The following is a 27,195-nucleotide window of genomic DNA, read 5'->3' as shown; positions in this document are numbered from 1 at the left end:
GTTCAGCATCCTGGAGATCAGAGCTAGAGACCTTGCCTCACATCCAGCAATGGTGGAGGATTTGGGCTGCAGAAGACTTGCAAGTGTAAGGAATTCAGTCAGCGGGAATTCCTAGGTGCACCCTTTCAGCACAAGTACAAGTTTTCTATTTCGCATTACTGACATTTATATTTTCCCAGCCGGGTGTGACTCCGGTATTAGGATGTGCGTGGCAGCACCTTGGGGTGTTCTCTCCCTCTCGATTCTTGCGGTTCTCCAATACGGACTCACGGTGTCACTGTTGGCCAAGTCGGAGAAGCCGCTCAGCAATCGGCCCCTCCCCGGCTCCTATCTGCAGTGCCGCTCTGCCGGGAGCGGAGAACAGAAGAGCCCGACTCAACCAGTTCTCCGCCCGGCAGCAGGCATTTCCTGTATTTATTTCTTTCGGGTACTGACTCAGCTGCTCCGAAAGCCTAATTTAAAGTCGTCTGCAGAATCCTCTTCAGCAAAGCGAAGGATGGAGGTGAGAGCGGCAGCGCAGGGCCGGGCAGCCACGGGGCGGATCTTGCTATTGGTCGCGCTGCTGCCGGTGTGCTGCCGGGCGGCGCAGGAGCGGCTCCGCTACACCATCCCTGAGGAGCTGGGCAGAGGCTCGTTGGTGGGGCCGCTGGCACGGGACCTGGGCCTGAGCCCGGCGGAGCTGCCGGCACGCAAGCTGCGGATAGTCTCTGGTGACGAAAAGCAATACTTCGACCTCGGGGAAGACAGTGGAAATCTGCGGGTAAAGGAGAGGATAGATCGAGAGAACATCTGCGGGGCCGTGTCACCCTGTGTCCTCAATTTGGAGGCTGTTGTGGAAAACCCTTTCAATATCTTTCATGTGGGCATTACTATCCAGGATATAAATGACAATGCTCCGCAGTTTGACAGAGAATTTGTTGACATAGAAATGATCGAGTCCACAGCTCCTGGGGCCAGGTTCCCCCTGGGCAGTGGCAGAGACCCCGACATCGGAACTAACTCATTACAAAACTACCAACTTACCCCCAACCCGCTCTTTTCCCTTGTAGTAAAGGAGAGTCCTGACGGGACGAAATATGCAGAACTGGTATTGGAGAAAAGCTTAGATCGAGAAAAACAGCGGAATCACCATTTGACATTGACGGCGGTGGATAGTGGGAATCCAGTCCGATCCGGGACCGCCCAGATTAATATTTCTGTGACCGACGCAAATGACAACACGCCGGTATTCACCAAAGAGATCTACAAGGTTCAACTTCTGGAAAACCTGCCAGAGGGCTCTTTAGCTTTTCAGGTGAAAGCTACCGATAAAGACGAAGGTACAAATGCAGAAATTACCTACACTTTCAGTGACATTGCAAACGGTGCTCGCCAGCTCTTCACTCTAGACTCGAGGACAGGAGACGTGAAGGTAACAGGCCCCTTAGATTATGAAGAAGGAAAATACTATGAAGCGAGTGTTGAAGGCAAGGATGGGGGCGGACTGAGCTCTCACGCCAAAGTCCACATAAACATTCTAGATGCGAACGACAACGCACCAACACTTTCCCTACTACCTATCTTGAGCCCTATACCCGAAGACTCGGTCCCGGGCACAGTTGTAGCTGTGGTCAATGTCCGAGACAGAGACTCGGGAGATAACGGAAAAGTGAACTGCAACATTGGCGGCGGTATGCCTTTCAGACTAGAATCTTCATCAGGGAACACCTATAAACTAATAATAGCCAGTGCTTTGGACAGAGAAAAGGTCTCTGCTTACAATATCACCATCATGGCCACGGATGCGGGCAGCCCGGCGCTCTCGAGCAGCACGGCGCTGGTGCTGGAGGTGTCGGACGTGAACGACAACGCGCCGGTGTTCGAGGAGGCCGCCTACAGCGCCTACGTGGCAGAGAACAACGCTGCGGGGGCGTTGGTGCTGCACGTGAGTGCGCGAGACGCGGACGCAGGCAGCAACGGGCGCGTGAGGTACTCGTTGGAAGGCGGCAGCGCGGGCGCGGAGCCGTACGTGTCGGTGGAGGCGCAGAGCGGCGCAGTGTACGCGCAGCGCTCCTTCGATTACGAGCAGTGCCGAGAGTTCGCGGTGGTGGTGCGGGCGCAGGACGGCGGGGAACCGGCTCGGAGCTCAACGGCGACGGTGCGCGTCTTCGTGTTGGACCGCAACGACAACGCGCCGCGGGTGCTTTGGCCAGCGGCGGCGGGCGCAGGGGCAGACCCGGGACTGGCCGCGGCCTCGGTCCCTTTCGAGATGGTTCCGCGGTCGGCCGAGGCCGGGTACCTGGTGGCCAAGGTGGTGGCGGTGGACGCGGACGCGGGGCGCAACGCCTGGCTGTCGTACGAGCTGGTGCAGGCTTCAGAGCCGGCGCTGTTCCGCGTGGGGCTGCACAGCGGCGAGGTGCGCACGGCGCGGGCCGTATCGGACAGGGACGCGGCGAAGCAGCGGCTCGTGGCCGTGGTGAAGGACCACGGGCAGCCGGCGCTGTCGGCCACGGCCACGCTGCACGTGGTGCTGGCCGAGAGCTTGCAGGAGGCGCTGCCGGAGCTGAGCGAGCGGGCGGCGGGCTCCGACTCGGCGGCGGATCTGCAGTTCTCCCTCGTGCTGGCGCTGGCTCTCCTGTCCGCGCTCTTCCTGCTGAGCGTGGCGCTGGCCGTGCTGGCAAGGGGCCGCCGTGCCGCGCCGCCCGCTGTGCTGCGCTGCCTGGGCGCGCAGCGCTTCTCAGGGGACGGCGCCGTCGCCGCCTTCCCGGCCGACTTCTGCGAGGGCACCTTGCCCTACTCCTACAACCTGTGCGTGGCGCCAGGACGAGCCGTCGCCGAAACCGCTTGGCCACCACCTCCGCTGCCCGTGGAGGAGCTTCTCGGCGGGGAGCCCTGCGGAGAGCGGAGTCTGATCAGCAGCACTGGCGAGCCTCCCTCGAATCCCGACGCACCGCAGGTATGTAAGACCGTGATGTCCTTGTCTCGGACTCTTTTCCGAGTCCACTCTGTGCTCTTATTTGTCATTACCCTGCCTGCGAGGAGGGTCCTCGTGCTGATCTCCTTTTCCACGAGCGCTGTCTCGTGGCTTTTCATGATAGCAGGCTCTGTTATTTCCCGCGTACACCAGGAGAAATATTTTTCTCTTTCGTTTGTTTCGTTTTCCAGTTAGTAATAAGTTGATGATGGCACGTCTGTCTATGTTCATCACGAGTTGAGTTTGTGGAGAAATTTTCTCCACAAAATTTGCACTTTAGAAAGCAGTATGCGTTAATCATGGTTCAGAGGAACCCTTTGTGTTCTGATGGTCTTCGTGTCTTTCTGAACCTCTGTCCTTTTGCTGCCAGCTTTCGCTGGGTGGAAGAATGGGAAGTGAGGCTCCATGAGTCCATGAAGGAAAGAAGCAACAAGGCAACCCCGTTCCATTTGGAGTCAGGCAGCTTGCTGTTTCACTTCTTGGTGTTTGTAGGCTTAGCTTCAGCTAAGAAGTGTTTTCTATGAACCTTGTGTTCAGGAAATGTAATGGTGAAGGTGGATTCTCGCTGTGCAGAGTAAGATCCACGAAATCAACTGGCAGGGTCGGGAAAATAGGGTTGACATTTGGTGTAGAAAATTTTTCCTCCCTGACTGCTTTTTCCCAAAGCGATGGGCTTGCACCTGAGTGACAGCTGAACGTGTCCCCCTTTGTTAATGCTGTTTCAGTGTTGGACTCCCAAAGGAAACATGCATGTGGCTCCATGAACAGAAAAGCAACATGCTGATCTCCCATCTCTGCCATGTGCCCTCTCATATTTCGAGGGAAGGTTGATTCAGAAATGGCAGCTTAATCTTGTTCATGCATTATTTCTCTGAGTTATTTCTAATTTTTTTGGTACCCTCATTTTCTGCCGTTACTGATCTTTTTTAAACGAGAGTTACGTTGTTTAATCTGAGCTCGACAAAGGAAAAAGGCTGTGTTTTGTATGTTATAGCCTCTTTTCTTTTTGTAACACCCTAAAGAGCTGTACTTTGTTTAATGTGATGTTTAATGTGTGTTTAACGCTTTCTTCTGGGTTTGGGTTTTTTTTCTTCTAATGACCCCCGACAGAGATTGTGTGTGCATCCCTGCCTGCTGCTGAGTTACTCTAGAATAGCGCCCCAAGTCCTAAATTTAAGCGCAGCCGGTAGTGTCAGGCTGTAACGAAAAATTCGCAAGTGATGGTGGGAGAAGGGGGAGCAATGCAGGGTGACCTAGAGCAGCCTCCGGAGTGCAGGGAAAAGTAGAGAAGTCCGGAGGGAATGGCTTTTCTTGTGCCTGTGGACCGATAGGCTACAGCTCATAAGACTCTGCATGTCATATGAAGAGAACTTTATATCTGTATTATATTACCATTTCATAACCACTGTTCCTTGTGGTAAAAGTAGCAGAACCATGGAAGGTCTGTTATTTCTGCCTGGACAGGATCACCTCAAGGATCACAAAGGGAATGGCTTGAGAAAAACTGAGACCTTGTAAACCGGCAAGTCCAGCGTCAATAGCCATCACATACATAGGCTCTGTAGGAGGTTCCTGCCATTCAACTTGTGCTAAATAAAACATTAGTCCTATGGTGAGGTCTTAGATGAAATGAGTTCTACAGATGCTGGGTGCTCACAAGACAAAAAAGAAAAAAAAAAAAAACAAACAAAAAAAACCCAACATTTTCATTTACAGTCAGGGCAGGTTGTCAGTGATGGCTCTCAAAAATGCTAGAGGTGTGGTGAACCTTTTGTTTTAGTTCATCACACATTCAGGCTCAGCTGAGGAGTATGTTCTATGAAGCTTCTATTGTCTGAAATGTGATGAGTCATTAAGGGTGACAGTAGATCCTTAATATTTACAATGAAATCCTCGAACTCCACATGATGAAGTCGGGCAAATGGGGTTGATACTTCATGTTGGAGATTTTTCCTTTCTGAAATATGCATGGTTTCTCAATTAAAGGGGCAGTTACGGGTTGTTCCTCCCTGATGAAGGAGGAGAGTGTCACCCATGTTTTGGAGTAAGGCTTTTGCAGAAAAGGTAGTCCAGGTAGAATGGGTTAATTTGTACAGGCTCTGTTTCTCTGTGCAGTTATTTCTCTTTGGTTTGGGCTTTTATTTTGGTTGGTTTGTTTGGTTTGGGTTCGGTTTTTTTGGGTGTTTTTTTCCTTCTATCCCAGGTGGTAATTTTGTCACCTTTATTGCTGGTAGCAGGACTTTCCTTGGAGCAGAGTTTTGTATTTTGTCAGGTGCCAGATCATTTCTTCTTTTGTCCCCTGCCGTATGTAATACCAGTTTCCTGTCAGCCCATGGCTCTCCTGACACATTGTAGTATTAGCAGATGAAAGTTTGTTCTTATCAGGATGAGGGGTCTTCCCAGCCACAACTGTGCTTGACTAGTGTGAGATTCTCTTGATATACAGAACAGTAACAACCCCGGGTATAATTCTGGTGCTTGTTTTTTCTATTCTCAACTTGTGTTCCTCCATGATATTGTGGTAAGCAATGATATGTCTTTGCATTTATCCACGTTGTGATCTTTGTGCGGCTGGTGGAGGATTAGGCTGGGTAACAACTGTTTCCCTGACAATGTCCATCTGCCTGTTATGAAGATGAAGAATCCTACAAATTGTGATCAGATATTGGTGTGAAAGCTGTGTTGTGATGGTGGTGCATGGGGACGAGAAGTGGTCTGGGCAACTCTCCCCTGGATGTCATGTGCTTGCGAACGGTGAGGGTCAAAGAACTCGAGTTGTGGAGGGTTGGAGGGGAGAGTCTGAGGGGCTGTTGAAGGACACAAGAGACATGGTTTGCTTCATGTCCTGTTCAGTGCCCAGCTGTAGTATCATGCATTGAGAGTTTCATCTTCATCTTCCCAAAGAGTGTTTGCTAGAAGGCATGTTATTCCAGCTGTATGGAGAGACTCTTTTGTGCTGGTAGGTTGTTGTGGTGTTCTTATTAACAGCTGGGTTATGTACTTATGAAATGTGTCATAACGAGCTATGAGAGGAGGCAACGGTCTTTCTATTGCCTACTGAATACCTGCATTATATACACTTCTCTAAGTGCCATAATGTAGAAGAGCATGCTGTGATCCCTTCCTTTCTGCATGTGTTAATTTCTTGCCTCGATCGTTGTGATGAGCTGAATGTGGGATGTTATCTCTGATAATGTGTGTGGAAGATGAGAAATGTTACTTTTTTCTGCCTTTCCCATACATGCCTTTCGTGCTTACAGCTGTAAAGTGAAAGACTTTCACAGACATGTTTCTTTAAAATGTCACTGGAAGAAGTGCATTTGCTTGTCACATACACATGGTGAGAGGTCAAATATCATCCATGGTAAGAAGACCTTCTCTGTGCATTTTTTCTCTTGATGAAGTGGGGGTCTGTTACAGGCTGCCCAAAAATGAAGACCAAGATGATGAGGCCTTCTACAGGAAGATAGGAGCAGCCTCAAGTTCACAAGTGCTGGTCTTCATGGGGGACTTCAATCACCCTGATATTACTGTGGGAACAACACAGCAGGGCATAAGCAATGCAGGAGATTACTGGAATGCAACAGTGATGTCTTCCTCCTCCAAGTGACAGAGTAGCCATTGAGGAGAAGGCCCATGTTGGACCTTGTCCTCACCAACAAAGAGGGGCTGGTGGGGAATGTGAAGCTTGAGAGCATCCATCGCTGCAGTGACCACAAAATGCTGGAGTTTGAGATCCTTACACGGTGAGGAGGGCGCACAGCAAGATGGCTACCCTGGACTTCAGGAGAGCAGACATAAGAGCAGGCATTGGTATGCCCAGTAAGATCAATGGAGCAGATCATCCAGGAAATCTCGCTAAAGCACATGGAAAATCAGGAGGTGATTGGTCAGAGACAACATGGCCTCCCTAACTAAATTGTGCCTGAGAAATATGGTGGTCTTCTACAACAAGGTTACAGCGTGGGTGGATAAGGGAAAGAGTGAATGATGTCACCTCCCTGGATCTGAGAAAATAATTTGATGCTGTTGCACACAAGATCTTTGTCTCAACACTAGAGAGACATGGGTTTGACAGATGTACTACTCTATGGCTAAGGAATTGGCTGGATGGTCCCACTCAAAGATTTGGGGTCAATGGTTCGGTGCTCACGTGAAAACCAGTGATTAGTAACATTATGCAGGGGTCAGTGCTGCTCAACATCTTTGTCAACGACGTGAACAGTGGGATGGACTGCACCCTCAGCAAGTGTATGAGATCAAAGTAGGTGGTATACTTGACATGCTGGACGGAAGGCATGCCAGCCAGAGGGACCTTAACAGGCTTGAGAGATGAACATGTGAGAACCTCATGAAGTTCAACAGGGCCAAGTTCAAATTCCTGCTCTTGAGTCAGGGCAATTCTAAGCACAGATACAGGCTGGTTGGAGAATGGATGAGAGAAGCCCTGAGTAGAAAGACTTGGGGGGTGTTGATTGATGAGTTGCTCAGCATGACCCAGCTGTTCTGAGAAGCTTATGTTGTCTGAAATGTTATAAGTAGTGGTGAAAGGGGATCCTTAGATTCAGTGGGAAGGCTCTTGCTGTTCAATTTGTGCTGCACGAACTGGTACATAGGTGAGCTCTGCTGATAATGGGTGTTCATAAGACAGAAAAAATGTCTTTTTTATTTTTCCACTCAGAGCAGGACATTAGTGATGGCACCTTTTCACATGATCAGGCTCAGCTGAGAAGTTTTCTCTACAAAACTTGTGTTCTTTAAAGTGGTGTGCATTAGTAATGGGTAAGAAGGGACTCGTTATATGCTGAAGGGCCTTTCTGAACTCAGTGGTTTTTGACCTGTGTGTCCTGGTTGTGGGAATGAGAAGTGCTGGTCCATGTGTATATGCAGGAATGAAGGAATGGGGTAAACCCCTTCCATTCAGAGCAGGCAGATAGAGGCGGCACTTCCTGTCTAGACATCGGTTGCAAGTTCAGCTGAGAACTTCTGACCATGAAGATTATATTTTCTGAAGTGTAATGATTGAGTAACAGTGAAGGCAGATCATCATTGTGCAGGGTGAAATCCCCTAACTCTACAGAATGGGACGGGAAACTGGGGTCGATGCTTAATGTTTGGGAATTTTCCTTCCAGACTGCTTGTTCACAAAGCTACCGACTTAAACTTGGTTGGCAGCTTAACAAAAAGCCTTGGTTAATGCAGTTTCAGTGCTAGACTCCCAAAGGAAACGTTTGTGGCTCCATGAAAGCTCCTAATGAATGTTTCTCCCTTCAGTGATGTGCCCTTCTGTATTTTGGTGCATGGCTGCTGAAGAAATGGCAGCAGTAGTGGGATGGGTCAGTTTTGTCTGAGCTTGGTTTCTTTGTTTTCTTTGTGAGGTTATTCATGGTTTTTCTTCTGTCCCGGGTGGCAGTTCCCTTTTTACCATTCCTCGTCTGTCTTATCTACAGAGGCATAGAATGGAATCTATATCCCAAAATCGGTTGCTGTTTCTCTGAACCTGAACTATTTTTCTATCCCTTTTCCCCCAAAAAATTCCAAGTGCTTTATGTGGGTTTAATGCTGAGGGTGTGCTATGTGTGCTAGAGGTGTTATTTTTTTTCGAATGGACCCGAATAGAGAATGTATGTGCACTGCTGCCTGCTGCTGAGTTACTCTGGAGTGGACCCCCGAGTCCTAAGTGTGACCCGTGATGTCATACTCCAGCTGATGGGAGAGGTTGTTCCTGTGGACAGATTGCTTCGTAATAAGCTGCATATCATGTGAAATTTATAACTGTAATATATCATCCTGGGAAAAAAAAAATATTCCATGCAGTAGAAGTAGCCGAGCAACGGGAGGACTGTTGTTTGTGCCTGGCCGGGATCACCACGAGGATCACGGAAGAGAGTAGCCGAGGCAGGAGATCACCGTTGCCCGGGACCCGCTGGTAGTTCCGGGCGGGCAGCGCTGGGTGCCTGTAGTGCCGGGAGAAGGCTGCGGGTGCCGCTGTTGACCGAGAAGCGAGGAAGAGCGAGAGAAAGGCCCGGAGAGCTGCCGGCAGCCCCGCCCGCTGCGGATCGGCTCGCTCGCCGCTGTTTCCGCTGCTGGGCGGTCTGCGAAAGTCCCCACGGTGGGAGCTGTGCTGCAGCAAGGTGGAGGGGCCGGCGGCAGCGCCGAGCAGAGACAGCCCGAGGTGGGAGCCAGTGCAACAGCCAGAGGAGGAGCCGGAACATCGGTCATCGGCGGAGAGCTGTCTGTAGGGATGAGAGGCCGGTAGGTCCTCGGCAGAGATGGTCACGGCGGGGAGGCGATGGGGCCGGTGGGAGCGAACCCTACTGTGCACCGTCCTGGTGGCGGCGTGGAACGCGGCGTGGGGGCAGCTGCGCTACTCGGTTCCCGAGGAGCTGCCCAAAGGCTCGTTCGTGGGCGACTTGGCAAAGGACCTGGGGCTGGAGCTGCCGGCGATCCGCAATAGCGGCGTCCGCATCTTGGACAGAGGTAGGACGCAGTATTTCGCCCTGCACGGGAAGACGGGCCATTTGGTGACAGCGGAGAGGATAGACAGGGAGCAGATCTGCGAAAGCGCGCAGCAGTGCGTGCTGCGCTGTGAGGTGATCGTGGAGGGAGAAATGAAGGTTTACAAAATCGAAGTAGAGATCACGGACATTAACGACAACGCGCCCAGGTTCCGACAAGCAGAAAAAGAACTGAGAATGAGTGAGATGACAGCCCCGGGGTCGCGGTTTCTCCTGTCCGAGGCTCACGACCCGGACTTGGGGACGAATTCCCTGCAGCGCTACGAGCTGAGCGGCGACGAGCACTTCTCGCTGGCCGTGCAGGCGGGTCCAGGCGGGGATCAGCGTCCCGAGCTGGTGCTGGCGAAGGCGCTGGACCGGGAGGAGGCGGCTTTTCATGAGCTGGTACTGACGGCGAGCGACGGCGGAGAGCCTGCGCGGACGGGTACGGCGCGAATCCGCGTGGCCGTGGTGGACGCCAACGACAACGCGCCCATTTTCAACCAGGAGGAGTACACGATGCGTGTGGCAGAGGATATGCCTGTGGGCTCAGTCCTCATTACCCTCACGGCCATCGACACCGACGAGGGGTTGAACGGACACGTGAAATATTCGTTGACGAAAATCACAGAAAAAGCCTCAGAGATTTTCCATCTGGACTCAGAAACGGGAACGCTCACGTTGGTGCAGAGCCTGGACTTTGAGGAAGGCGACTCCTACGAAGTACAGGTGCAGGCACATGATGGCGGGGGCCTTTTCGACACGGCCAATGTCGTGATCACTGTGACAGACGTTAATGACAACACGCCCGAACTGACTGTGTCGTCGGCATTGAGCGAGATCTCTGAGAACGCGCAGCCGGGGACAGTGGTGGCACTGCTGCACGTGCAGGACAGGGACTCGGGGGCGAACGGACAGGTGAGGTGCATCATCAGTGAGAGTCTGCCGTTCCGCATGGAGAGCTCCTTTGAAGACTACTACCGCGTGGTAACGGAGGGAGATCTGGACCGCGAGAAGGTGTCGGAGTACAACGTGACCGTGCGGGCAGTGGACGGTGGGTCGCCGGCGCTGCAGAGCAGCGTGGTGCTGGCACTGCGGGTGCTGGACGTGAACGACAACGCACCCGTGTTCGCGGAGCCGCGCTACAGCGCCCGGCTGGCCGAGAACAACGCGGCGGGAGCGCTGGTGCTGACGGTGCGAGCGTCGGACGCGGACTGGGGGCAGAACGCGCGCGTGCGGTACCGGCTGTCGGAGGGGCGGGTGCGGGGCGCGCCGCTCTCGTCCTACGTGTCGGTGCAGGCGGAGACGGGCGCGCTGTACGCGCTGCGCTCGTTCGACTACGAGGAGGTGCGCGAGGTGCGGCTGTGGGTGTGGGCGGAGGACGGCGGCGCGCCGGCGCTGAGCAGCAACGTGTCCGTGCTGCTGGAGATCGTGGACGAGAACGACAACGCGCCGCAGGTGCTGTACCCGCCGGCGGCGGCGCCTTCGGCAGCGGCGGTCTCGGGCTGGGCGGGCGTGGAGCTGGCGCCGCGGTCGGCGGAGCCCGGGGCGCTGGTGGCCAAGGTGGTGGCGGTGGACGCGGACGCGGGGCAGAACGCGTGGCTGTCGTACGAGCTGGCCAAGGCGACGGAGCCGGGGCTGTTCCGCGTGGGGCTGCACAGCGGCGAGGTGCGCACGGCGCGCTTCCCGCTGGCCCGCGACGCGGCGCGGCAGAGCCTGGTGGTGGTGGTGAAGGACCACGGGCGGCCGGCGCTGTCGGCCACGGCCACGCTGACGGTGGTGCTGGCCGAGAGCGTGGCCGAGCTGCTCTCGGAGCTGGGCAGCGCGGCGGCGGCGCCGGGCGAGCCGGCCGCCAGCCTCACGCGCTGGCTGGTGCTGGCCGTGGCGGCCGTGTCCTGCCTCTTCCTCGCCTTCCTGCTGCTGCTGCTGGCGCTGCGCCTGCGGCGCTGGCGCCGCTCTCAGCTGCTGGCGGCGTCGGGCAGCGCCTCCTTGCGCGGCGTCCCGGTCTCGCACTTCGTGGGCATCGACGGCGTCCGCGCCTTCCTGCACTCCTACTCGCACGAGGTGTCGCTCACTGCCGACTCGCGCAAGAGCCAGCTCCGCTTGTCCTCCGGCAGCTGCTGCGACACCCTCCCGGCCCGTCCGCCACCCGACGAGCCCGGGCTGCTGCTCGGGGAGGACCCTGCTGCTGTCCGCAGCTTGGACCCCGTCGCTCCTACGGTGAGTTCCTTTCAGAAGCCATTCTTCAGGTCTCTTGTTTTCCCCTGCCGCTTCTCTGGTCTTTTCCCGACGGGTTTTTTGTTCCGTGTGCTGTGCAGGGATTTGTCCAGTCGAGGAAGACTCAGTCCCGTGCTGGGTGCTGGTGTCTGTTGCTCCCGGGAAGTGAACGTGGGGTCATTGTTTAAGTTCTCAGCAGGTGAGAAAAGCAGGAGTGAGCCTGCTGCCAGCTGGACTTTCCTTGGATGGGATTTTCTTTCACCAGGTTTTCAGTGTGTTCCGTGTTGTTCAGTGATCCAGCCTCTCCTGTAGGACCATGTCTCAGTTTCTTTTAAACTTTGAAGTTTCATGAGTAGATAGTGTGTCCAGAGATGAAAATATAGTGCTGGTCTATGTGTCCCTGGGTGATGGTGTTGCGTTTATAGAGAAATGGTGCCATTAACTGGCCTTTATGTCATGTGCTAGTAAATATTAGTCAAAGAACAGCATGAGAGTTGGGAAGGGATGGAGAGGAGAGTCCTGGGAGATGTCTTTGTGGGGCTGTGAAAGAAAAAAGAGAGCAGGTTTGATCCTTTCCTTATTCAGTGACCAACTGCAGTGTGAGTTTTGTCTTCTCATAAAATGTTTACTGGAAGACAGGTTATGGCCCTTGGATATCATATGCTTCTTGTTAAGGGTTAGAGAATCCTGGAAGCTATGTGTAAGGGGCTTTTGAAGGGTACAAGAGGCATGTGTTGCTCCTTTCTGTAACCAGTGCCCATGTGCAAGTATTACAGTGTGACCTGTTTTTTCGTAGTTATAATGTGACTTCTTTTCTCCCCGAAGAATGTCTGCTACAGATCCCAGCTGTGTGGGGAACCCTGGGAGGTTCTTTCTATAAGTTGGTAGGATATTGTGGTATTCTTCGTTAAAAGCTGAATTATGTATTTCCTGCAAGTGTTTTCATTACTCACTAAATTAATTATAAACAATCTAAGTGTCATAATCTAGAAAAGTATACTGTGGTACTTTCAGGTTTACATATTTTTCTTGCCTTTAGATGACTCTTATATAGACATGTTTCCTTAAATTATTTTTTAAATGCTCTTGCTTGCCAAATGTACCTGGTGAAAAGTCAGATACTATCCATGGTAAGCAGAAGTTGTCTGTGCAGGTTTCCTTTCAATGGAGTCTGTCTGCGAATGGTGAAGATCAATGATAACAATATTAACTGTAACGGGGTTTGAGGAGAGTCTCAGAAGTGCTCTGTGTGTGGAGGTATTGGTGGAGATATGGCATCTGTTTTCTTGATTCCCAGGGTGTATCACTGGTCTACAGAAAATTATTCTAAAGGTGTCTTTTATGTATTGCCTTGCTTGTACTGCAGCCAGAGAAGTTGTGGGTTCATCAGTTTCTTTCCTATCGCATGATCAGTTTTTGACCATAGGTATACACTTTAAGCTTTGAGAGTTGTGCATCTTCCATGTTTCCCATTTGATAAAGAAGTATGATGGTGTCTTTGAGCTGATACTTTGACAACTGGGTCTTTTTCAAAGTTGCATATGGCTTATGTACTGGAGAACATTTTACATTGCTTCCAAGTTGTGTGATGGGCAGAGAAATCTCTCTTCATGCATCTGTGTTGTAACTGATGCTCGCAGTAGTGAAAGTTGCATGTGCAACTTTGCTTTCATTGGATGCATGCAAAAGTAGCTTCTCTGTTGCCTAATGTTTGGTCAGGTTAAGAAATTCTGTTTAGAGCTGGGGCAGGTGAAAAGGTTTGCTATGATATCACTTGAAATGTCTAAAATAGGTAGAGATGGGTGTAAAAGTCCAGTTTGTCCTCATTGTTATATGAGGCCCACAGTCATGGTTCTGTGCATTTACTTCTTTTATATTGTCGAAAGATATTGACTGGAGGGAATGTGGCTGCTGTCTGTGGTGTGAGCTCCTCTGGACTTTTCCCAGACTGGATCCCTCTCTTCTGCACCTACTCTGAAATATTAAGCTTTGATGCCTGCACATCTGCAGGCTTCCCATTCTTGTCTTGTTTGTCATGCAGGTTTAAAGCTGTGCCTCATTGTGGCTGATAACTCTTAAAACATTAAAGGTTCTCTTACAGTTGTTGTTCTGGGGAGCAGATCTCATCCATACCTAGGAGAATTTAATCTGCAAAAACAAAGGCTTTGATATACCTCTGTTTACCTGAGATGTCAGAGAATTACAAGCTCCTTCACCTGTGGATGACATGCCTAAAATTCTGCATATTGTCTATGGTGTGACTAAGGGCTTGAAATGCAGAGCAAGGAGGTTGAGAGGTTGGCTTTGAACCTGGACAATAAGTGGGTCACTGTGGTATTGTCATGGCAACACTTTGATTTCCAGCCTGGTGCTAAGGCCTGTGCCATTTTTTTTTTTTGTGATCCTGGTTTCCCTTTCCTGAAAGGCAATGGTAGTAGAGCATTTGTACGGTAACTCAGCACATAGAAGGATGATGCATGAACAGAATAGCTTATAATTCCTCTGTGAAATTTCTGTTTTCCATCTATCTCCCTGTAACATTACAATATAGACTTTCTTCACAGCTACACATATTTTTTTTCAGGCATTGGTCTTTTGTGCATGTTATTTTACTGCAAATACTTATTTCATCCACCATAGACAAGAGGAAAATGAAGCAGAAGCTAAAAGAGAATCTGTTGTATTTTCTCTGAGAACTGAGCTGGAGAGAAGATCCATGATATGGGGCTTACTCTTATGGCTTCGTATCTGTGGGAGTTGAGCAGGCCGCAGAGTAGAAAACAACCTCAGAGAGCTCACTATTTCTTAAAATAACCCCCACACACTAATCCAGAGGAAAGCTTTAAGCCCACATGTGCAGCCTGAGATAGGAATAACTTCCAGGTGTTCCCAAGGGTGAATTTCAATGTCCACAGCAAAGACCAAGAATTCCTGGCGAGTTTCTTTGACAGCACTTTCCCGTCTAAAGCTTCCTTGCCTTGCTTGTCTGATTTATGATTTTGGTTTTCTCTTCTTGGTTTCCTACATGTGTCACTTTACTTGTACGTAAAAGCATAGGTTTGTTTATCAGTGCATCCTGTGTTATTGCTCCTTTCACATGCTGTAGCTGGTGTGAAAAGCAGATGTGAGGGTGCCTTTGTGTTCTTTTCTTGTCAGGGGAAATGGATGTCAACATAAAGTGGGTAGCTGTCTCATTTCTGCAGAACAATGTGTGTAACAGAGGGAAGGAGTTTCCCTCTAATTGGAGAGTTGAATGATCCAATCTCTGTATTACTGCTCCTCTTTTATTTTGGCCATTTATCTTTTGTGTGCTTTTGAATCCTTCTGTTTCTTCTGAGAATGGTGTTAAGAAGCTGAATGTACTTCCCTTTTTTTGGAGTGAGGGTAGAACATCATCCTCTCATGATTGGTTTCTGCTGCTTATTCTCTCACAGGCTGAGAGAGATGGGGCTGTTCAGCCTGGGGAAGAGAAGGCACCTGGGAGACCATAGAGCAGCTCCCAGTGCTTAAAGGTGGCTACAGAGAATCTGGAGAACTTTTTACAAGGGTATGTAATGATAGGACAAGGGAGAATGGCTTTAAATTGAAAGAGGGTGAATTTACTTTAGATATCAAGAAGAAATTCTTTACTATGGAAGTGGTGAGATGCTGGCATAAGTTGGCCAGAGAAGTTGTGGATGTCCCATCACCTGAAGTGTTCAAGGTCAGGTTGGACAGGGCTTGGAGCAACCTGGTCTAGTGGTAGGTGTCCCTGTCCATGGCAGGGAGTTGGAGCTGGGTGAGTTTTAAACTCCCTTCCAACCCAAACCATTCTGTGATTTCATGATTCTATGATTATGAGAAGGTCAGAATTATAGGGCATCATATTTTCATAATTCTGCCAATTATAAGAAGGTCAGAAGGAAACCAGTCAGTTTTACAGTGTTGCAAAAAAGACATGGGAGCTCTGTGTGTGAGGCTGTAGATAGTAATTTCCTTGCTTGTCACAGTTAACACAAGCACGTGCCTGATTCAGTAGCACAGTTTGTTTCTGAATACATTTGGTCTCAGAATCCTGCTCCATTCATTTCTGTATGTTTCCAAGTCTTACCTTGCGTGTTTTCATGGCTAGACCTCAGAGTGTCTGGTCAAATGGGGTCACATCTATTCCAATTGTCTGAGCATGGGCTCAGTTCCCGTGTGCACCTTTGATGTTTACAGCCAGGAAAAGCAAGGCTTTCATAGGCATATGGGTGCTCAGCCAGTTGTCTGTAGTGAAACAGTGCAGAGTGGCAATCCAACCCAGCCAAGGTTGCCATGAACAGACTAGGGGCCAGCAGGAGAACACATGCAGGGTGTCCCCAACATGGTCCTTCATAACATGGTGGCCACTGAGTTGGAGAGATAATGGTTTGACAGATGGACTGTCAGATGGATAAGGAACTGGCTGGATTGGTCAATGGCTCAATGTCCAAGTGGAAACCAGTGATGTGTGGTGTTCCTCAAGGAGGTCTGTGCTAGGACCAGTAGTAGTTAGTATTTTCACAAACAGTGGATTGAGTGCACCATCAGCAGGTTTACAGATGACATTAAGCTGAGTGATGCCATTGATTCACGAAAGGGAAGGGATCCAGAGGGGCCATGAGACACTTGGGAAGTGTGCCTGTGGGAAAGTCATGAAGTTCCACAGGCCAAGTGCAAGGATCTGCACATGCATCAGGGCGATCTCAGGTTTCAGTACAGACTCGAGACTGAAAGCAGGCTTGTGGAGATGGACTAGGAGGTAGCGGTGGGTGACAAATGGGACATGAGATGTCAATGTGCGCTTGCTACCTAAAAAGGCAATTGTAGCCTGGGCTGCTTCACCAGCAGCAGCTTCTCCCCCTCTACTCTGTTTCATGAGACACCCCCTGGGCACTGTCTTCAGCTCTCTGATCCACACTACAGGAAAGACATGGACCTGTTAATTAGGACTGAGAAGGACCATGAAAATGGTCAAAGGGCTAGAACAATTCTACTAAGAAGAAGGGCTCAAGGAGGTGAGGTTCTTTAGCCTGGAGAAGAGAAGGCTCTGGGAACATGTTATTGTGGATTTTTGATATATAAACAGGCTTAAAAGAAAGACAAAGACTTTTTTACCAAGGCCTTTTGCCAAATTGTGACAGGACAAGAAGTAAGAGTTTTAACCTGGAAAAGGGTAGATTTGGATTGGACATAAGGAAGAATTTTTTTACGATGAGAGTAGTGCAACAGTGGAATGGGTTTCCCAGGGAACTTGTTGATGTCCCATCATTGGAAGTGCTCAAGAACAGGTTGGATGGGGCTTTGAGCGCTGTAACTAAGTGAAGGATGTCTCTGCCCATGGCAGAGGGTGGCACTCAATGATCTGTATAGTGCCTTCATCCCAAACCTTTCTTGGGTTCTGTGAAAGGCTCGACATGGCTTTGCACTTTCCCATTGTCAGCTCCTCAAGTATGGAAATGCAGAAAAAGGAACTTCTGTGAATCAGAAAGAAAACAGTAAAAGTTCTTCTCCTCTCTTAGGACAAAGCTACACACATTACCTTTAGAGTGATACGTTTCTCAGGGAGACTGCTGTTCTGCCTGCAAGAAACATTAACAATGAGATAAACATCACTGTCTTACATGAGGAAAAGCAAGAAATGCAGGAAGAAAAAGAAGAAATGTTCTCAAGACTAAAGCTGAAACACAGCACTATACCAGGTACTAAGAAGGAGAAACAGCTGTTACATCTGACAGCAGAGAAGAAGGAAATCTTTGTAGCCTGGCATGAAAGGATTCCAAGGACTTTAGCTTCATTCTGTTTCTGATTACTCTTTGATTACTCCAACAGTATTTCCTTCTTTGACGAGGTAAGGAAAGCAGAATTCAAAATACCTGACAGAGTGATAAAAAGCTCTGCCAGTCTTCCACAAATATTTCTTGCTTTCATAGTTTCCTTTACATTCTAGTAAGGGCAGCCAACTTTATTGCTCTGCCACAAATATTCCTTCTGACTATTCACTGTGCCCCAAGGAGACGACCCAAGAGCCCCCAGTAGTGTCTCTAACTGTTAAACGCTTTGGGAGTTGCATAAAGGAAGTGCCTCTGTGCTTCCCGACTCTGACACAAGTGAGACCCGAAACCAGGTGCAGACCCTTGTTACAGCTTTGGCATGAAATGATAAGGCGGGTTTAGAAAACGGGAAAGAGCAGCTGTTTGAGCTTTAAGTATTCCCTTCTGCCTCTCCCTTGGCATTGCAACTTGGCGCAGGGCTTTACCAAAATTGCTGGCATACCTTACAGATGATGAACGTGAAAACATTCATTCTGCTTCTGACTCTGCACAGTGTTTAGACCCCTGATTCCCTTTTCTCATGGGTGCTGAACAAACTATATCTCGGGTACAAATGACAGACATAACCCCTAAAGTGTCTGAGCAATTGTCTTTTCACATTTGGTCTTTCATTCTCTCTGCATGAGGGAACTTCTTTATTGCTCTGGCACACAGGTTTCCTTGTTAGTTTTCATGCCAATGCAGGCCACAAGATGTGTAAGTCCCTGACAAGAGTGTAATACTCCTTTAAAAGTTTTCTGTAGATACAGAAACCCTCTTCGATAGAAGCCTGCTCTTGCTGCTGTATGGGGGGCTATAGCGGCTCCTGCTAAGCATGAACTGCGTGCCTCGGGGCATCCCACTCTGGTACAAGCAAAACCCTGGAGACGGGCGCAGCCTCTGACTTTCAGGCCCCGTAAAACGCTGCTATCACCAGACTGCGGTGGCGTCGCGGCGCCTCCGGGTGCCGCTGTTGGCCGACAGACAGCTGCGCTGAAGCCGCAACCAGAGCCACAGCCACCGCAACGTCCTGCCTCCTCAGGCTGCTCTCTCCCCTGGCACCGGCCAAAGCGGCAGCTGCGCGGGCAGGAGAGGCAGCAGGGGTGGGGGGGAACAGCGGCGTCCGAGCCGGCGCAGAGCTCGCTACCCTCCGGCAGCCCCTCCGCTCCCTGTGGAGAGGAGCTGGAGGCGAGGGAAGGCTGCGGCAGCAGGGAGAAGCGTTAAGAGCGCTGCCGAGAATGGCGGGCAGGCAGAGTCGGCGGCCAGCAGCCGGCCTAGTGCTACTGCCCTCTTTACTGCTGTGCTGGTGCTGCCGGGCGGCGCCAGAGCGGCTCCGCTACGCCATTCCCGAGGAGCTGGCCAGAGGCTCGCTGGTGGGGCCGCTGGCGAGGGACCTGGGGCTGAGCCCGGCGGAGCTGCCGGCACGCAAGCTACGGCTGAACACCGAGAAGCAATACTTTACCGTGAGCGGGGAGAACGGGAACCTGTACGTGAGCGAGAGGCTGGACCGGGAGGAGATGTGCGGCAAGTCGGCGTCCTGCTCTGTCAGCTTCGAGGCGGTGGTGCAGAACCCGCTTAATGTTTTCCACGTCGACGTGGCCATCCAGGATGTGAACGACAACGCGCCCCGCTTCCTCAAAGACAGTTTCCAGCTGGAGATTAACGAGTTCACTTCTAATGGCTCCCGTTTTCCCTTGGGCATGGCAGAAGACTCGGACGTGGGCAGCAACTCGCTGCAGAGCTACGAGCTGGAGACTAACGAGTACTTCGCAGTGGAGGTGAAGGAGAGCCCGGACGGCCGCAAATTCGCGGAACTAGTGCTGCGCCGGGCGCTGGACCGGGAGAGAGAACAGAGCCTGCGGCTGCTGCTGATGGCTGTGGATGGCGGAGACCCGCCCCGGAGCGGCACCGCCCAGCTCTTCATTAACGTCACCGATGCCAACGACAACGCCCCCGTGTTCGCGCAGGAGCGGTATCGAGTGAGCCTGCGGGAGGATGCACTGCCGGGCTCGACGGTGCTGAACGTCTCTGCCTCCGACGCCGACTCAGGCAGCAACGCCCGCATCACCTATGGCTTCGGGGAAACAGCGGCTAAAGTACTTAAGAAGTTTTTGGTGGATGCGGAGAGTGGGAAAATCACGCTACAGGAAGCGCTGGACTTCGAGGACACGCGTGGCTACACACTTCTGGTGGAAGCAAGGGACGGGGGCGGTTTGTTGGCGCACTGCAACGTGGAGGTGGAGGTGCTGGACGTGAACGACAACGAGCCCGAAATCACGGTGCTGTCGGTGTCGAGCCCTGTGCCCGAGGACGCGCCGGCCGGCACGGTTGTGGCCCTGCTAAACGTGAAGGATCCGGACTCTGGGGAGAACGGTCAGGTGTGGTGCGAGCTGTCGGGCGAGGCGCCGTTGTCGCTCGTGGCGTCGTCGGGCGGCTCGTACAAGGTGGTGACGGCGAGCGCGCTGGACCGGGAGCAGAAATCCGAGCACCGGGTGACGGTGGTGGCGAGAGACCGGGGCAGCCCGGCGCTCTCGAGCAGCACGGCGCTGGTGCTGGAGGTGTCGGACGTGAACGACAACGCGCCGGTGTTCGAGGAGGCCGCCTACAGCGCCTACGTGGCAGAGAACAACGCTGCGGAGGCGCTGGTGCTGCACGTGAGTGCGCGGGACGCGGACGCAGGCAGCAACGGGCGCGTGAGGTACTCGTTGGAGGGTGGCAGCGCGGGCGCGGAGCCGTACGTGTCGGTGGAGGCGCAGAGCGGCGCAGTGTACGCGCAGCGCTCCTTCGACTACGAGCAGTGCCGAGAGTTCGCGGTGGTGGTTCGAGCGCAGGACAGTGGGTCTCCGTCGCGGAGCTCAACGGCGACGGTGCGCGTCTTCGTGTTGGACCGCAACGACAACGCGCCGCGGGTGCTGTGGCCGGCTGTAGTGGGCTCGGGGACAGGTCAGAGTGCAGCCCCGGCCGCAGCCCCATTCGAGATGGTTCCGCGGTCGGCCGAGGCCGGGTACCTGGTGGCCAAGGTGGTGGCGGTGGACGCGGACGCGGGGCGCAACGCCTGGCTGTCGTACGAGCTGGTGCAGGCTTCAGAGCCGGCGCTGTTCCGCGTGGGGCTGCACAGCGGCGAGGTGCGCACGGCGCGGGCCGTGTCGGACAGGGACGCGGCGAAGCAGCGGCTCGTGGCCGTGGTGAAGGACCACGGGCAGCCGGCGCTGTCGGCCACGGCCACGCTGCACGTGGTGCTGGCCGAGAGCTTGCAGGAGGCGCTGCCGGAGCTGAGCGAGCGGGCGGCGGGCTCCGACTCGGCGGCGGATCTGCAGTTCTCCCTCGTGCTGGCGCTGGCTCTCCTGTCCGCGCTCTTCCTGCTGAGCGTGGCGCTGGCCGTGCTGGCAAGGGGCCGCCGTGCCGCGCCGCCCGCTGTGCTGCGCTGCCTGGGCGCGCAGCGCTTCTCAGGGGACGGCGCCCTCGCCGCCTTCCCGGCCGACTTCTGCGAGGGCACCTTGCCCTACTCCTACAACCTGTGCGTGGCGCCAGGACGAGCCGTCGCCGAGGCCACATGGCCACCGCCGCCGCTTTCTAACCTGCCAGCGGAGGAGCTTCTCTGTAGTAAGACCTGCGGGGAGCAAAACCTGATCACTAGCCCTGGCGTTGGAGAGCCGCCAGCAAAGCCTGACGCACCGCAGGTTTGTAAGCACGTTTTTTATTATTCTTATCTCGGAACTTTCCAGAACCGTTGCTAGGAGGTGTGTTGTTGCTTTGCTTTGCTTTGCTTTGCCGAGGGAAGCTGCTGCTCCCTTTTTTCCAGGGGCAAATGAAATAATCCTGTCGCTACGCTGTTTTGGTAGCAGGCATTTCCGGCGCGTCACAGGCCGCCACAGGTGTAAACTCTGGAGAGTTTCTTGCTGTTAATTGGGTGTTGAAGGGTTAATTTGTCCAGGCGTATTTTGTTGGAGTTTTTTATGAAACTGTGTCTCCCCAGATCTCCTCATCCTCCCATCCCCTTCACCCCCAGCTTTTTCTACCGTTCCTGATTTTTTTTTTTTTAATGGGGGTTAAATCATATTCTGTCTTTGGTAGCCTATTTATTTTATTTTATTTTTTACCCCTTTTTTTCCAATAAGCTCTATTTTTTAGCCTGAAGGCTGTATTCGAAAAATTCCAAGTGGCAGTGAGAGAAGCTGGAGCTATGCAGAGTCATCAGGGCAGCCTCCAAAGTGCAGGGGAAAAGTATGACTGTCTAGAGAAAGGACCTGACAGAGGAGTTCTCTTTTTGAATAGACATCTTCATAGGTGCCTTGTGGTATTGCTCGGGATTTGGAAATTAATATGGCTGGTGGTGTTCCGGTCTAGTCAGGTTCTGATATGCTGAAAAGATGAGGGAAAAGTCATTCAAGCAAAAGGATTAGAAAAATATGTGCAATTGGTGAGGGAAATTGAGCCTGTGGAGTGCTGGGCTAAGGTTTCTAATACTCTAAAAAGCTGAAAACACAAGAACGTACTCTGAAAAGTAGGAAGCTGGTGTTGTCCGAAATGTTATGAGTCAGTAATGGTGCAGGCGTATCCTTACGGCGCAGAATGAGATCTGCTAACTACGTAACGGGGCCGAGAAATTGTGGTTGACGCTTGGTATTGCAGATTTTTCCTTACTAATCACTTTTCACCGAAATGATGGACTTGAACGTGGTTAATGCTGTTTCCCAAAGGAAGCGCACTTATGGTTCTCTCAATATCCCTCCCCAGTGAATGTTCCAGTCTTCTGCTGTGTGTCCTGCCACCTTTTGGAGAAATGGCAGCATTTATTACAAGGATAGTTTGTCTGGGCTTAGTTTTTCTGATTTCTTAGTGTAGTTACCACTTATCCCTTTCCCCTGATAGATGTACAATGGGATCTCAAGAAGAAAAAAAAAACAAAACCCCAAACCAAAACAACCTCCTTTTGTATATCGGAACCTGTTCTTTTTTCCTATTCTCATTTCCCGAAGAGAAGCGTTTGCACTAAACTGAATCCGATCTGTCACTTTTTGCAATATTTATTGCTTTTTCATGGTTACCAGTAAAGCCCCTACGCAACCGAGAAGGAGGTACGCAAAATGGCAGAAATTAGGCACTCGAATAAAAGCCATTTACACGTTTACAGGCTACGGTTTGCAGCTCTAATCCAGCTCTAACAGGGGTTGCTGTCCTATATTGTTTTTTTTTAAATAGGTGTTTATTTGCGCTATTAAACGGGGAAGTTACCAGTTAAAATCCTCTAACTTCTCTTTCCAGTCGAATATTAGGAAAAATATAAGAAAAATGTGCAGTAGTCCTGTAAAACCTGTCGCAAGAGTAAAGGCAGATATACCTGTTCTCATTCTTAGTTGAACGAGTAAACATATCTTCCCCGGCAGGCGGTGGTGTAGCGAATCTGAGGATTGTTCCGTATGAGCTGAAGTATATGCATCTGGGAACTCCAAGCCAGTTCTATTTTGCTCTCCTTATACGCACGAAGGCGAAAAAGAAATATGTGTTGGAGGCTATGGTTTTGGATGAATAGGACAATACTAAGAACATTCTACACCTTAAGTATTTTACTTTACATATACCGCCATCACCAGGGCGGTGTAAACAAGTCACGGAACAGCTTGTTTCGAGGGCAGAAGAGCCAGGAGATCAACTGGGACCCGATGCCAGCTTCGTGTCTTCCGACCGGTGCCCATGAGATGGACCTGGGCAAGGCCCGGCGAGCAGGGCTCGGCAGCGCTCGGTGCCTGCAGTGCCAGGAGGAGGCTGCGGGCGCCGCTGTTGACCGAGGAGGAGAGGGAGGAAAGCCGGAGCGATGCCGGCAGCCCCGCCCGCTGCGGCCCGGCTCGCTCGCTGGTTTTCTCAGCGGCTGGGCGGTCTGCGAGCCTCCCGGCAGTGCGGAGCCGTGCTTCAGAGAGGCGGAGGAGCCTGCGGCAGCGGCCGGCAGCGGCGACGAGAAGCGAGACACGGACCAGAAGCCGAAAAAGCAGAAGGAGCCGAAGCAGCGGTGGGAGGAAGGGAAGTGTTTGCGGCGGTGCGGAGCAGACGGGGCAGCGGCAGGGAGATGGGAGATGCGGAAAGGCGCAGGGGCCGGCGGGAGGGAGCGCTGCTGTGGACCATCCTGGTGGCGGCGTGGAACGCTGCGTGGGGGCAGCTGCACTACTCGGTTCCCGAGGAGCTGCCCAAAGGCTCATTCGTGGGCGACGTGGCCAAGGACCTGGGGCTGGAGCTGCCGGTTCTCCGCCACCGCGGCGTCCGAGTCGTCTCTGAAGGCAGGACGCAGTATTTCGCCTTGCACGAGAAGACGGGCCATTTGGTGACAGCGGAGAGGATAGACAGGGAGCAGATATGCGAAAGCGCGCAGCAGTGCGTGCTGCGCTGTGAGGTGATCGTGGAGGGAGAAATGAAGGTTTACAAAATCGAAGTAGAGATCACGGACATTAACGACAACGCGCCCAGCTTCCGAAAAGTAGAAAATGAACTGAGAATGAGCGAGACGACTGCCCCGGGGTGGCGGCTTCCCCTGGCCGAGGCTCACGACCCGGACTCGGGCCCGAACTCCCTGCAGCGCTACGAGCTGAGCGGCGACGAGCACTTCTCGCTGGCCGTGCAGGCGGGCCCTGGCGGCAGTCAGCGTCCTGAGCTGGTGCTGGCGAAGGCGCTGGACCGGGAGGAGGCGGCGTTCCACGAGCTGGTGCTGAGGGCGAGCGACGGCGGAGAGCCTGCGCGGACGGGCACAGCGCGGATCCGCGTGGCCGTGGTGGATGCCAACGACAACGCGCCCGTTTTCAGCCAGGCGGAGTACACGGTGCGGGTGCCCGAAGACGTGCCCATGGGCTCTGTTCTTGTCGCTGTCACGGCCTCTGACGCTGACGAGGGTCTTAACGGACAAGTGAAATACTCGTTGAAAAAAATCACAGAAAAAGCCTCGAAGATCTTGCAGCTGGATGCTGTGACGGGAACGCTCACGCTGATGCGAAGCCCGGACTTCGAGGAAATGTCCTTATATGAACTGGAGGTGCAGGCACACGATGGAGGGGGCCTTTTCGACACCGCGAAAGTCGTGATCACGGTGACAGACGTTAACGACAATGCCCCCGAGATTTCGGTGCGGTCGGCTCTGAGTGAGATCTCTGAGGACGCGCCTTCGGGGACGGTGGTGGCCCTGCTGCACGTACTGGACAGAGACTCGGGGGCGAACGGACAGGTGAGGTGCAGCATCAGTGAGAGTCTGCCGTTCCAGCTGGAAAAGACCTCTGAGGATTACTACCGCGTGCTGACGGTGGGAGATCTGGACCGCGAGAAGGTGTCGGAGTACAACGTGACCGTGCGGGCAGTGGACGGTGGGTCGCCGGCAATGCAGAGCAGAGCGCTGCTGACGCTACGGGTACTTGACGTGAACGACAACGCACCCGTGTTCGCGGAGCCGCGCTACAGAGCCCGGCTGGCCGAGAACAACGCGGCGGGAGCGCTGGTGCTGACGGTGCGAGCGTCGGACGCGGACTGGGGGCAGAACGCGCGCGTGCGGTACCGGCTGTCGGAGGGGCGGGTGCGGGGCGCGCCGCTCTCGTCCTACGTGTCGGTGCAGGCGGAGACGGGCGCGCTGTACGCGCTGCGCTCGTTCGACTACGAGGAGGTGCGCGAGGTGCGGCTGTGGGTGTGGGCGGAGGACGGCGGCGCGCCGGCGCTGAGCAGCAACGTGTCCGTGCTGCTGGAGATCGTGGACGAGAACGACAACGCGCCGCAGGTGCTGTACCCGCCGGCGGCGGCGCCTTCGGCAGCGGCGGTCTCGGGCTGGGCGGGCGTGGAGCTGGCGCCGCGGTCGGCGGAGCCCGGGGCGCTGGTGGCCAAGGTGGTGGCGGTGGACGCGGACGCGGGGCAGAACGCGTGGCTGTCGTACGAGCTGGCCAAGGCGACGGAGCCGGGGCTGTTCCGCGTGGGGCTGCACAGCGGCGAGGTGCGCACGGCGCGCTTCCCGCTGGCCCGCGACGCGGCGCGGCAGAGCCTGGTGGTGGTGGTGAAGGACCACGGGCGGCCGGCGCTGTCGGCCACGGCCACGCTGACGGTGGTGCTGGCCGAGAGCGTGGCCGAGCTGCTCTCGGAGCTGGGCAGCGCGGCGGCGGCGCCGGGCGAGCCGGCCGCCAGCCTCACGCGCTGGCTGGTGCTGGCCGTGGCGGCCGTGTCCTGCCTCTTCCTCGCCTTCCTGCTGCTGCTGCTGGCTCTGCGCCTGCGGCGCTGGCGCCGCTCTCAGCTGCTGGCGGCGTCGGGCAGCGCCTCCTTGCGCGGCGTCCCGGCCTCTCACTTCGTGGGCATCGACGGCGTCCGCGCCTTCCTGCACTCCTACTCGCACGAGGTGTCGCTCACCGCCGACTCGCGCAAGAGCCAGCTCCGCTTGTCCTCCGGCAGCTGCTGCGACACCCTCCCGGTCCGGCCGCCTCCCGACGAGCCCTCGCCGCTGCTCGGGGAGGACCCTACCGTCACCAGCCGCGTGGACCCCACCATTCCCCCGGTGAGTTCCTCCTAGGGTGTTTTTTTTCCTGCTGCTTGTCTGCCCTTTTGACGACTGTTTTGTATTCCGTTTGGGGCGCGGGAATTTGTGTGGACGAAGAAGAAAGTCTGTTTGAGCCTCGCGTTGAGTACTGGTGCCTTTCGCTCCCGATAGGAGAATCTGGGTTGAATGTTCAGGTTCCCAGTGGGTGGGGGGAAACGAAGCTTCTGCTGGCATGTCTTTCCTTATGGTGGGGTTTAGTGTTTCATCACGTCCTCTCTGTGTTTCACGCTTTTCAGCGATTTAGTCTCTCCTGATGGTCTGTGCCTGGTTTTCTTTTACACCTTAACATTTTTCTCTCGTGTCATAAGCAGAAAATTTGTCTTCATCTTAGGATAGCTATGTAAAGAACACCATGTGGGTGCTGGAGAGTATACTCAGGGCAGCTGTGCACGAGTGGTTGTTGGACAAAAGAAACATGATTTGCTCCTTTCCCTATTCAGTGCTCATCTGCAGGATCGTTATGAGTGACATTTTTTCTTCCTAAAGAATGTTTGATAGAAGACATGTTATTTTTGCTCTATAGGGGGTGTTTGGAGTTTCCTGCAATGTGCTGTATGTTGTTGTGGTATTCTTAACATTTACATTATGTGCTTATGACAAGTACACTTAGAGGATGAAACAGTTCTGCCATTTCCAGCAAGCCCCCTTTTCCTGCGTACTGAGGGGATGACAGTCGTTTTACAAACTTGTCTGCAAGCATTAGGCATGGATGTGTGAACATCACTCTGGGCTACCGTGTTTAAGAACTGCTGTGTGAAGCATCATTTTACCATCTATATCTCGTTGTTGGTTGTATGAAGCTTTCCCCAGCCTTAACCAAATCTCAGATGTTTTCAATGGCTCCTGCTCGCATGAAGTAACTGCTGATGTTTTGTGGGTATTAAAATTAGTGGGAATGCAGCAGATGGGGTGGGGTATTTCTGACATTAATTTTTGGGTTTGGGCTTTGTTCTTTGAAACATCTGCCAGGAAGTTACTCATTGTATGCACTATATCAGATACAGTTTTTCCTGTGAATGCTAGTGACTGGGTGTAGATGTAAATGTCACATAAAGTGTTGTAGAGTCACATATCTGCACAGTTGCCCAAGTGTGATGCTGTCATTGAGCTGATGCTCATGACCCAGTTTTGAACCAACCAGCTAGACACTCTTCTTATGTACCT

At 53.0% G+C, this 27,195-nt stretch overlaps 4 protein-coding genes across 4 annotated transcripts; all 4 read left to right on the top strand.

Moving 5' to 3' along the window:
* The first annotated feature begins 496 nt into the window (after positions 1-496).
* LOC136020090 (protocadherin gamma-B1-like) lies at positions 497-6,563 on the top strand. Its single transcript, XM_065690818.1, has 3 exons — positions 497-2,935; positions 5,400-5,416; positions 6,374-6,563. Exons 1-3 carry the CDS (start codon positions 497-499, stop codon positions 6,561-6,563), a joined length of 2,646 nt encoding a protein of 881 aa, XP_065546890.1.
* Positions 6,564-9,054: 2,491 nt separating this feature from the next.
* Positions 9,055-12,064, top strand: LOC136020000 (protocadherin gamma-A2-like). Its single transcript, XM_065690706.1, has one exon. The coding sequence runs from the start codon at positions 9,226-9,228 to the stop codon at positions 11,977-11,979; it is 2,754 nt and encodes a 917-aa protein (XP_065546778.1). The 5' UTR covers positions 9,055-9,225; the 3' UTR covers positions 11,980-12,064.
* A 6,527-nt stretch (positions 12,065-18,591) lies between these two features.
* Positions 18,592-23,215, top strand: LOC136019698 (protocadherin gamma-B2-like). The gene is made up of 2 exons (XM_065690159.1): positions 18,592-21,160; positions 22,868-23,215. Exons 1-2 carry the CDS (start codon positions 18,719-18,721, stop codon positions 22,877-22,879), a joined length of 2,454 nt encoding a protein of 817 aa, XP_065546231.1. The 5' UTR covers positions 18,592-18,718; the 3' UTR covers positions 22,880-23,215.
* An 80-nt stretch (positions 23,216-23,295) lies between these two features.
* Positions 23,296-26,004, top strand: LOC136020089 (protocadherin gamma-A2-like). Its single transcript, XM_065690817.1, has one exon. The coding sequence runs from the start codon at positions 23,296-23,298 to the stop codon at positions 26,002-26,004; it is 2,709 nt and encodes a 902-aa protein (XP_065546889.1).
* Positions 26,005-27,195: the final 1,191 nt, after the last annotated feature.

This window comes from Lathamus discolor, chromosome 10 (assembly GCF_037157495.1).
Source record: "Lathamus discolor isolate bLatDis1 chromosome 10, bLatDis1.hap1, whole genome shotgun sequence".
Lineage (NCBI taxonomy): Eukaryota > Metazoa > Chordata > Aves > Psittaciformes > Psittacidae > Lathamus > Lathamus discolor.
This window is presented reverse-complemented; position numbering and strand designations above follow the sequence as displayed.

Excerpts from the sequence above, each read along its gene's own strand:
- LOC136020090 (XM_065690818.1), top strand. The coding sequence starts at position 497 with ATGGAGGTGAGAGCGGCAGCGCAGGGCCGGGCAGCCACGGGGCGGATC.
- LOC136020000 (XM_065690706.1), top strand. The coding sequence starts at position 9,226 with ATGGTCACGGCGGGGAGGCGATGGGGCCGGTGGGAGCGAACCCTACTG.
- LOC136019698 (XM_065690159.1), top strand. The coding sequence starts at position 18,719 with ATGGCGGGCAGGCAGAGTCGGCGGCCAGCAGCCGGCCTAGTGCTACTG.
- LOC136020089 (XM_065690817.1), top strand. The coding sequence starts at position 23,296 with ATGCCGGCAGCCCCGCCCGCTGCGGCCCGGCTCGCTCGCTGGTTTTCT.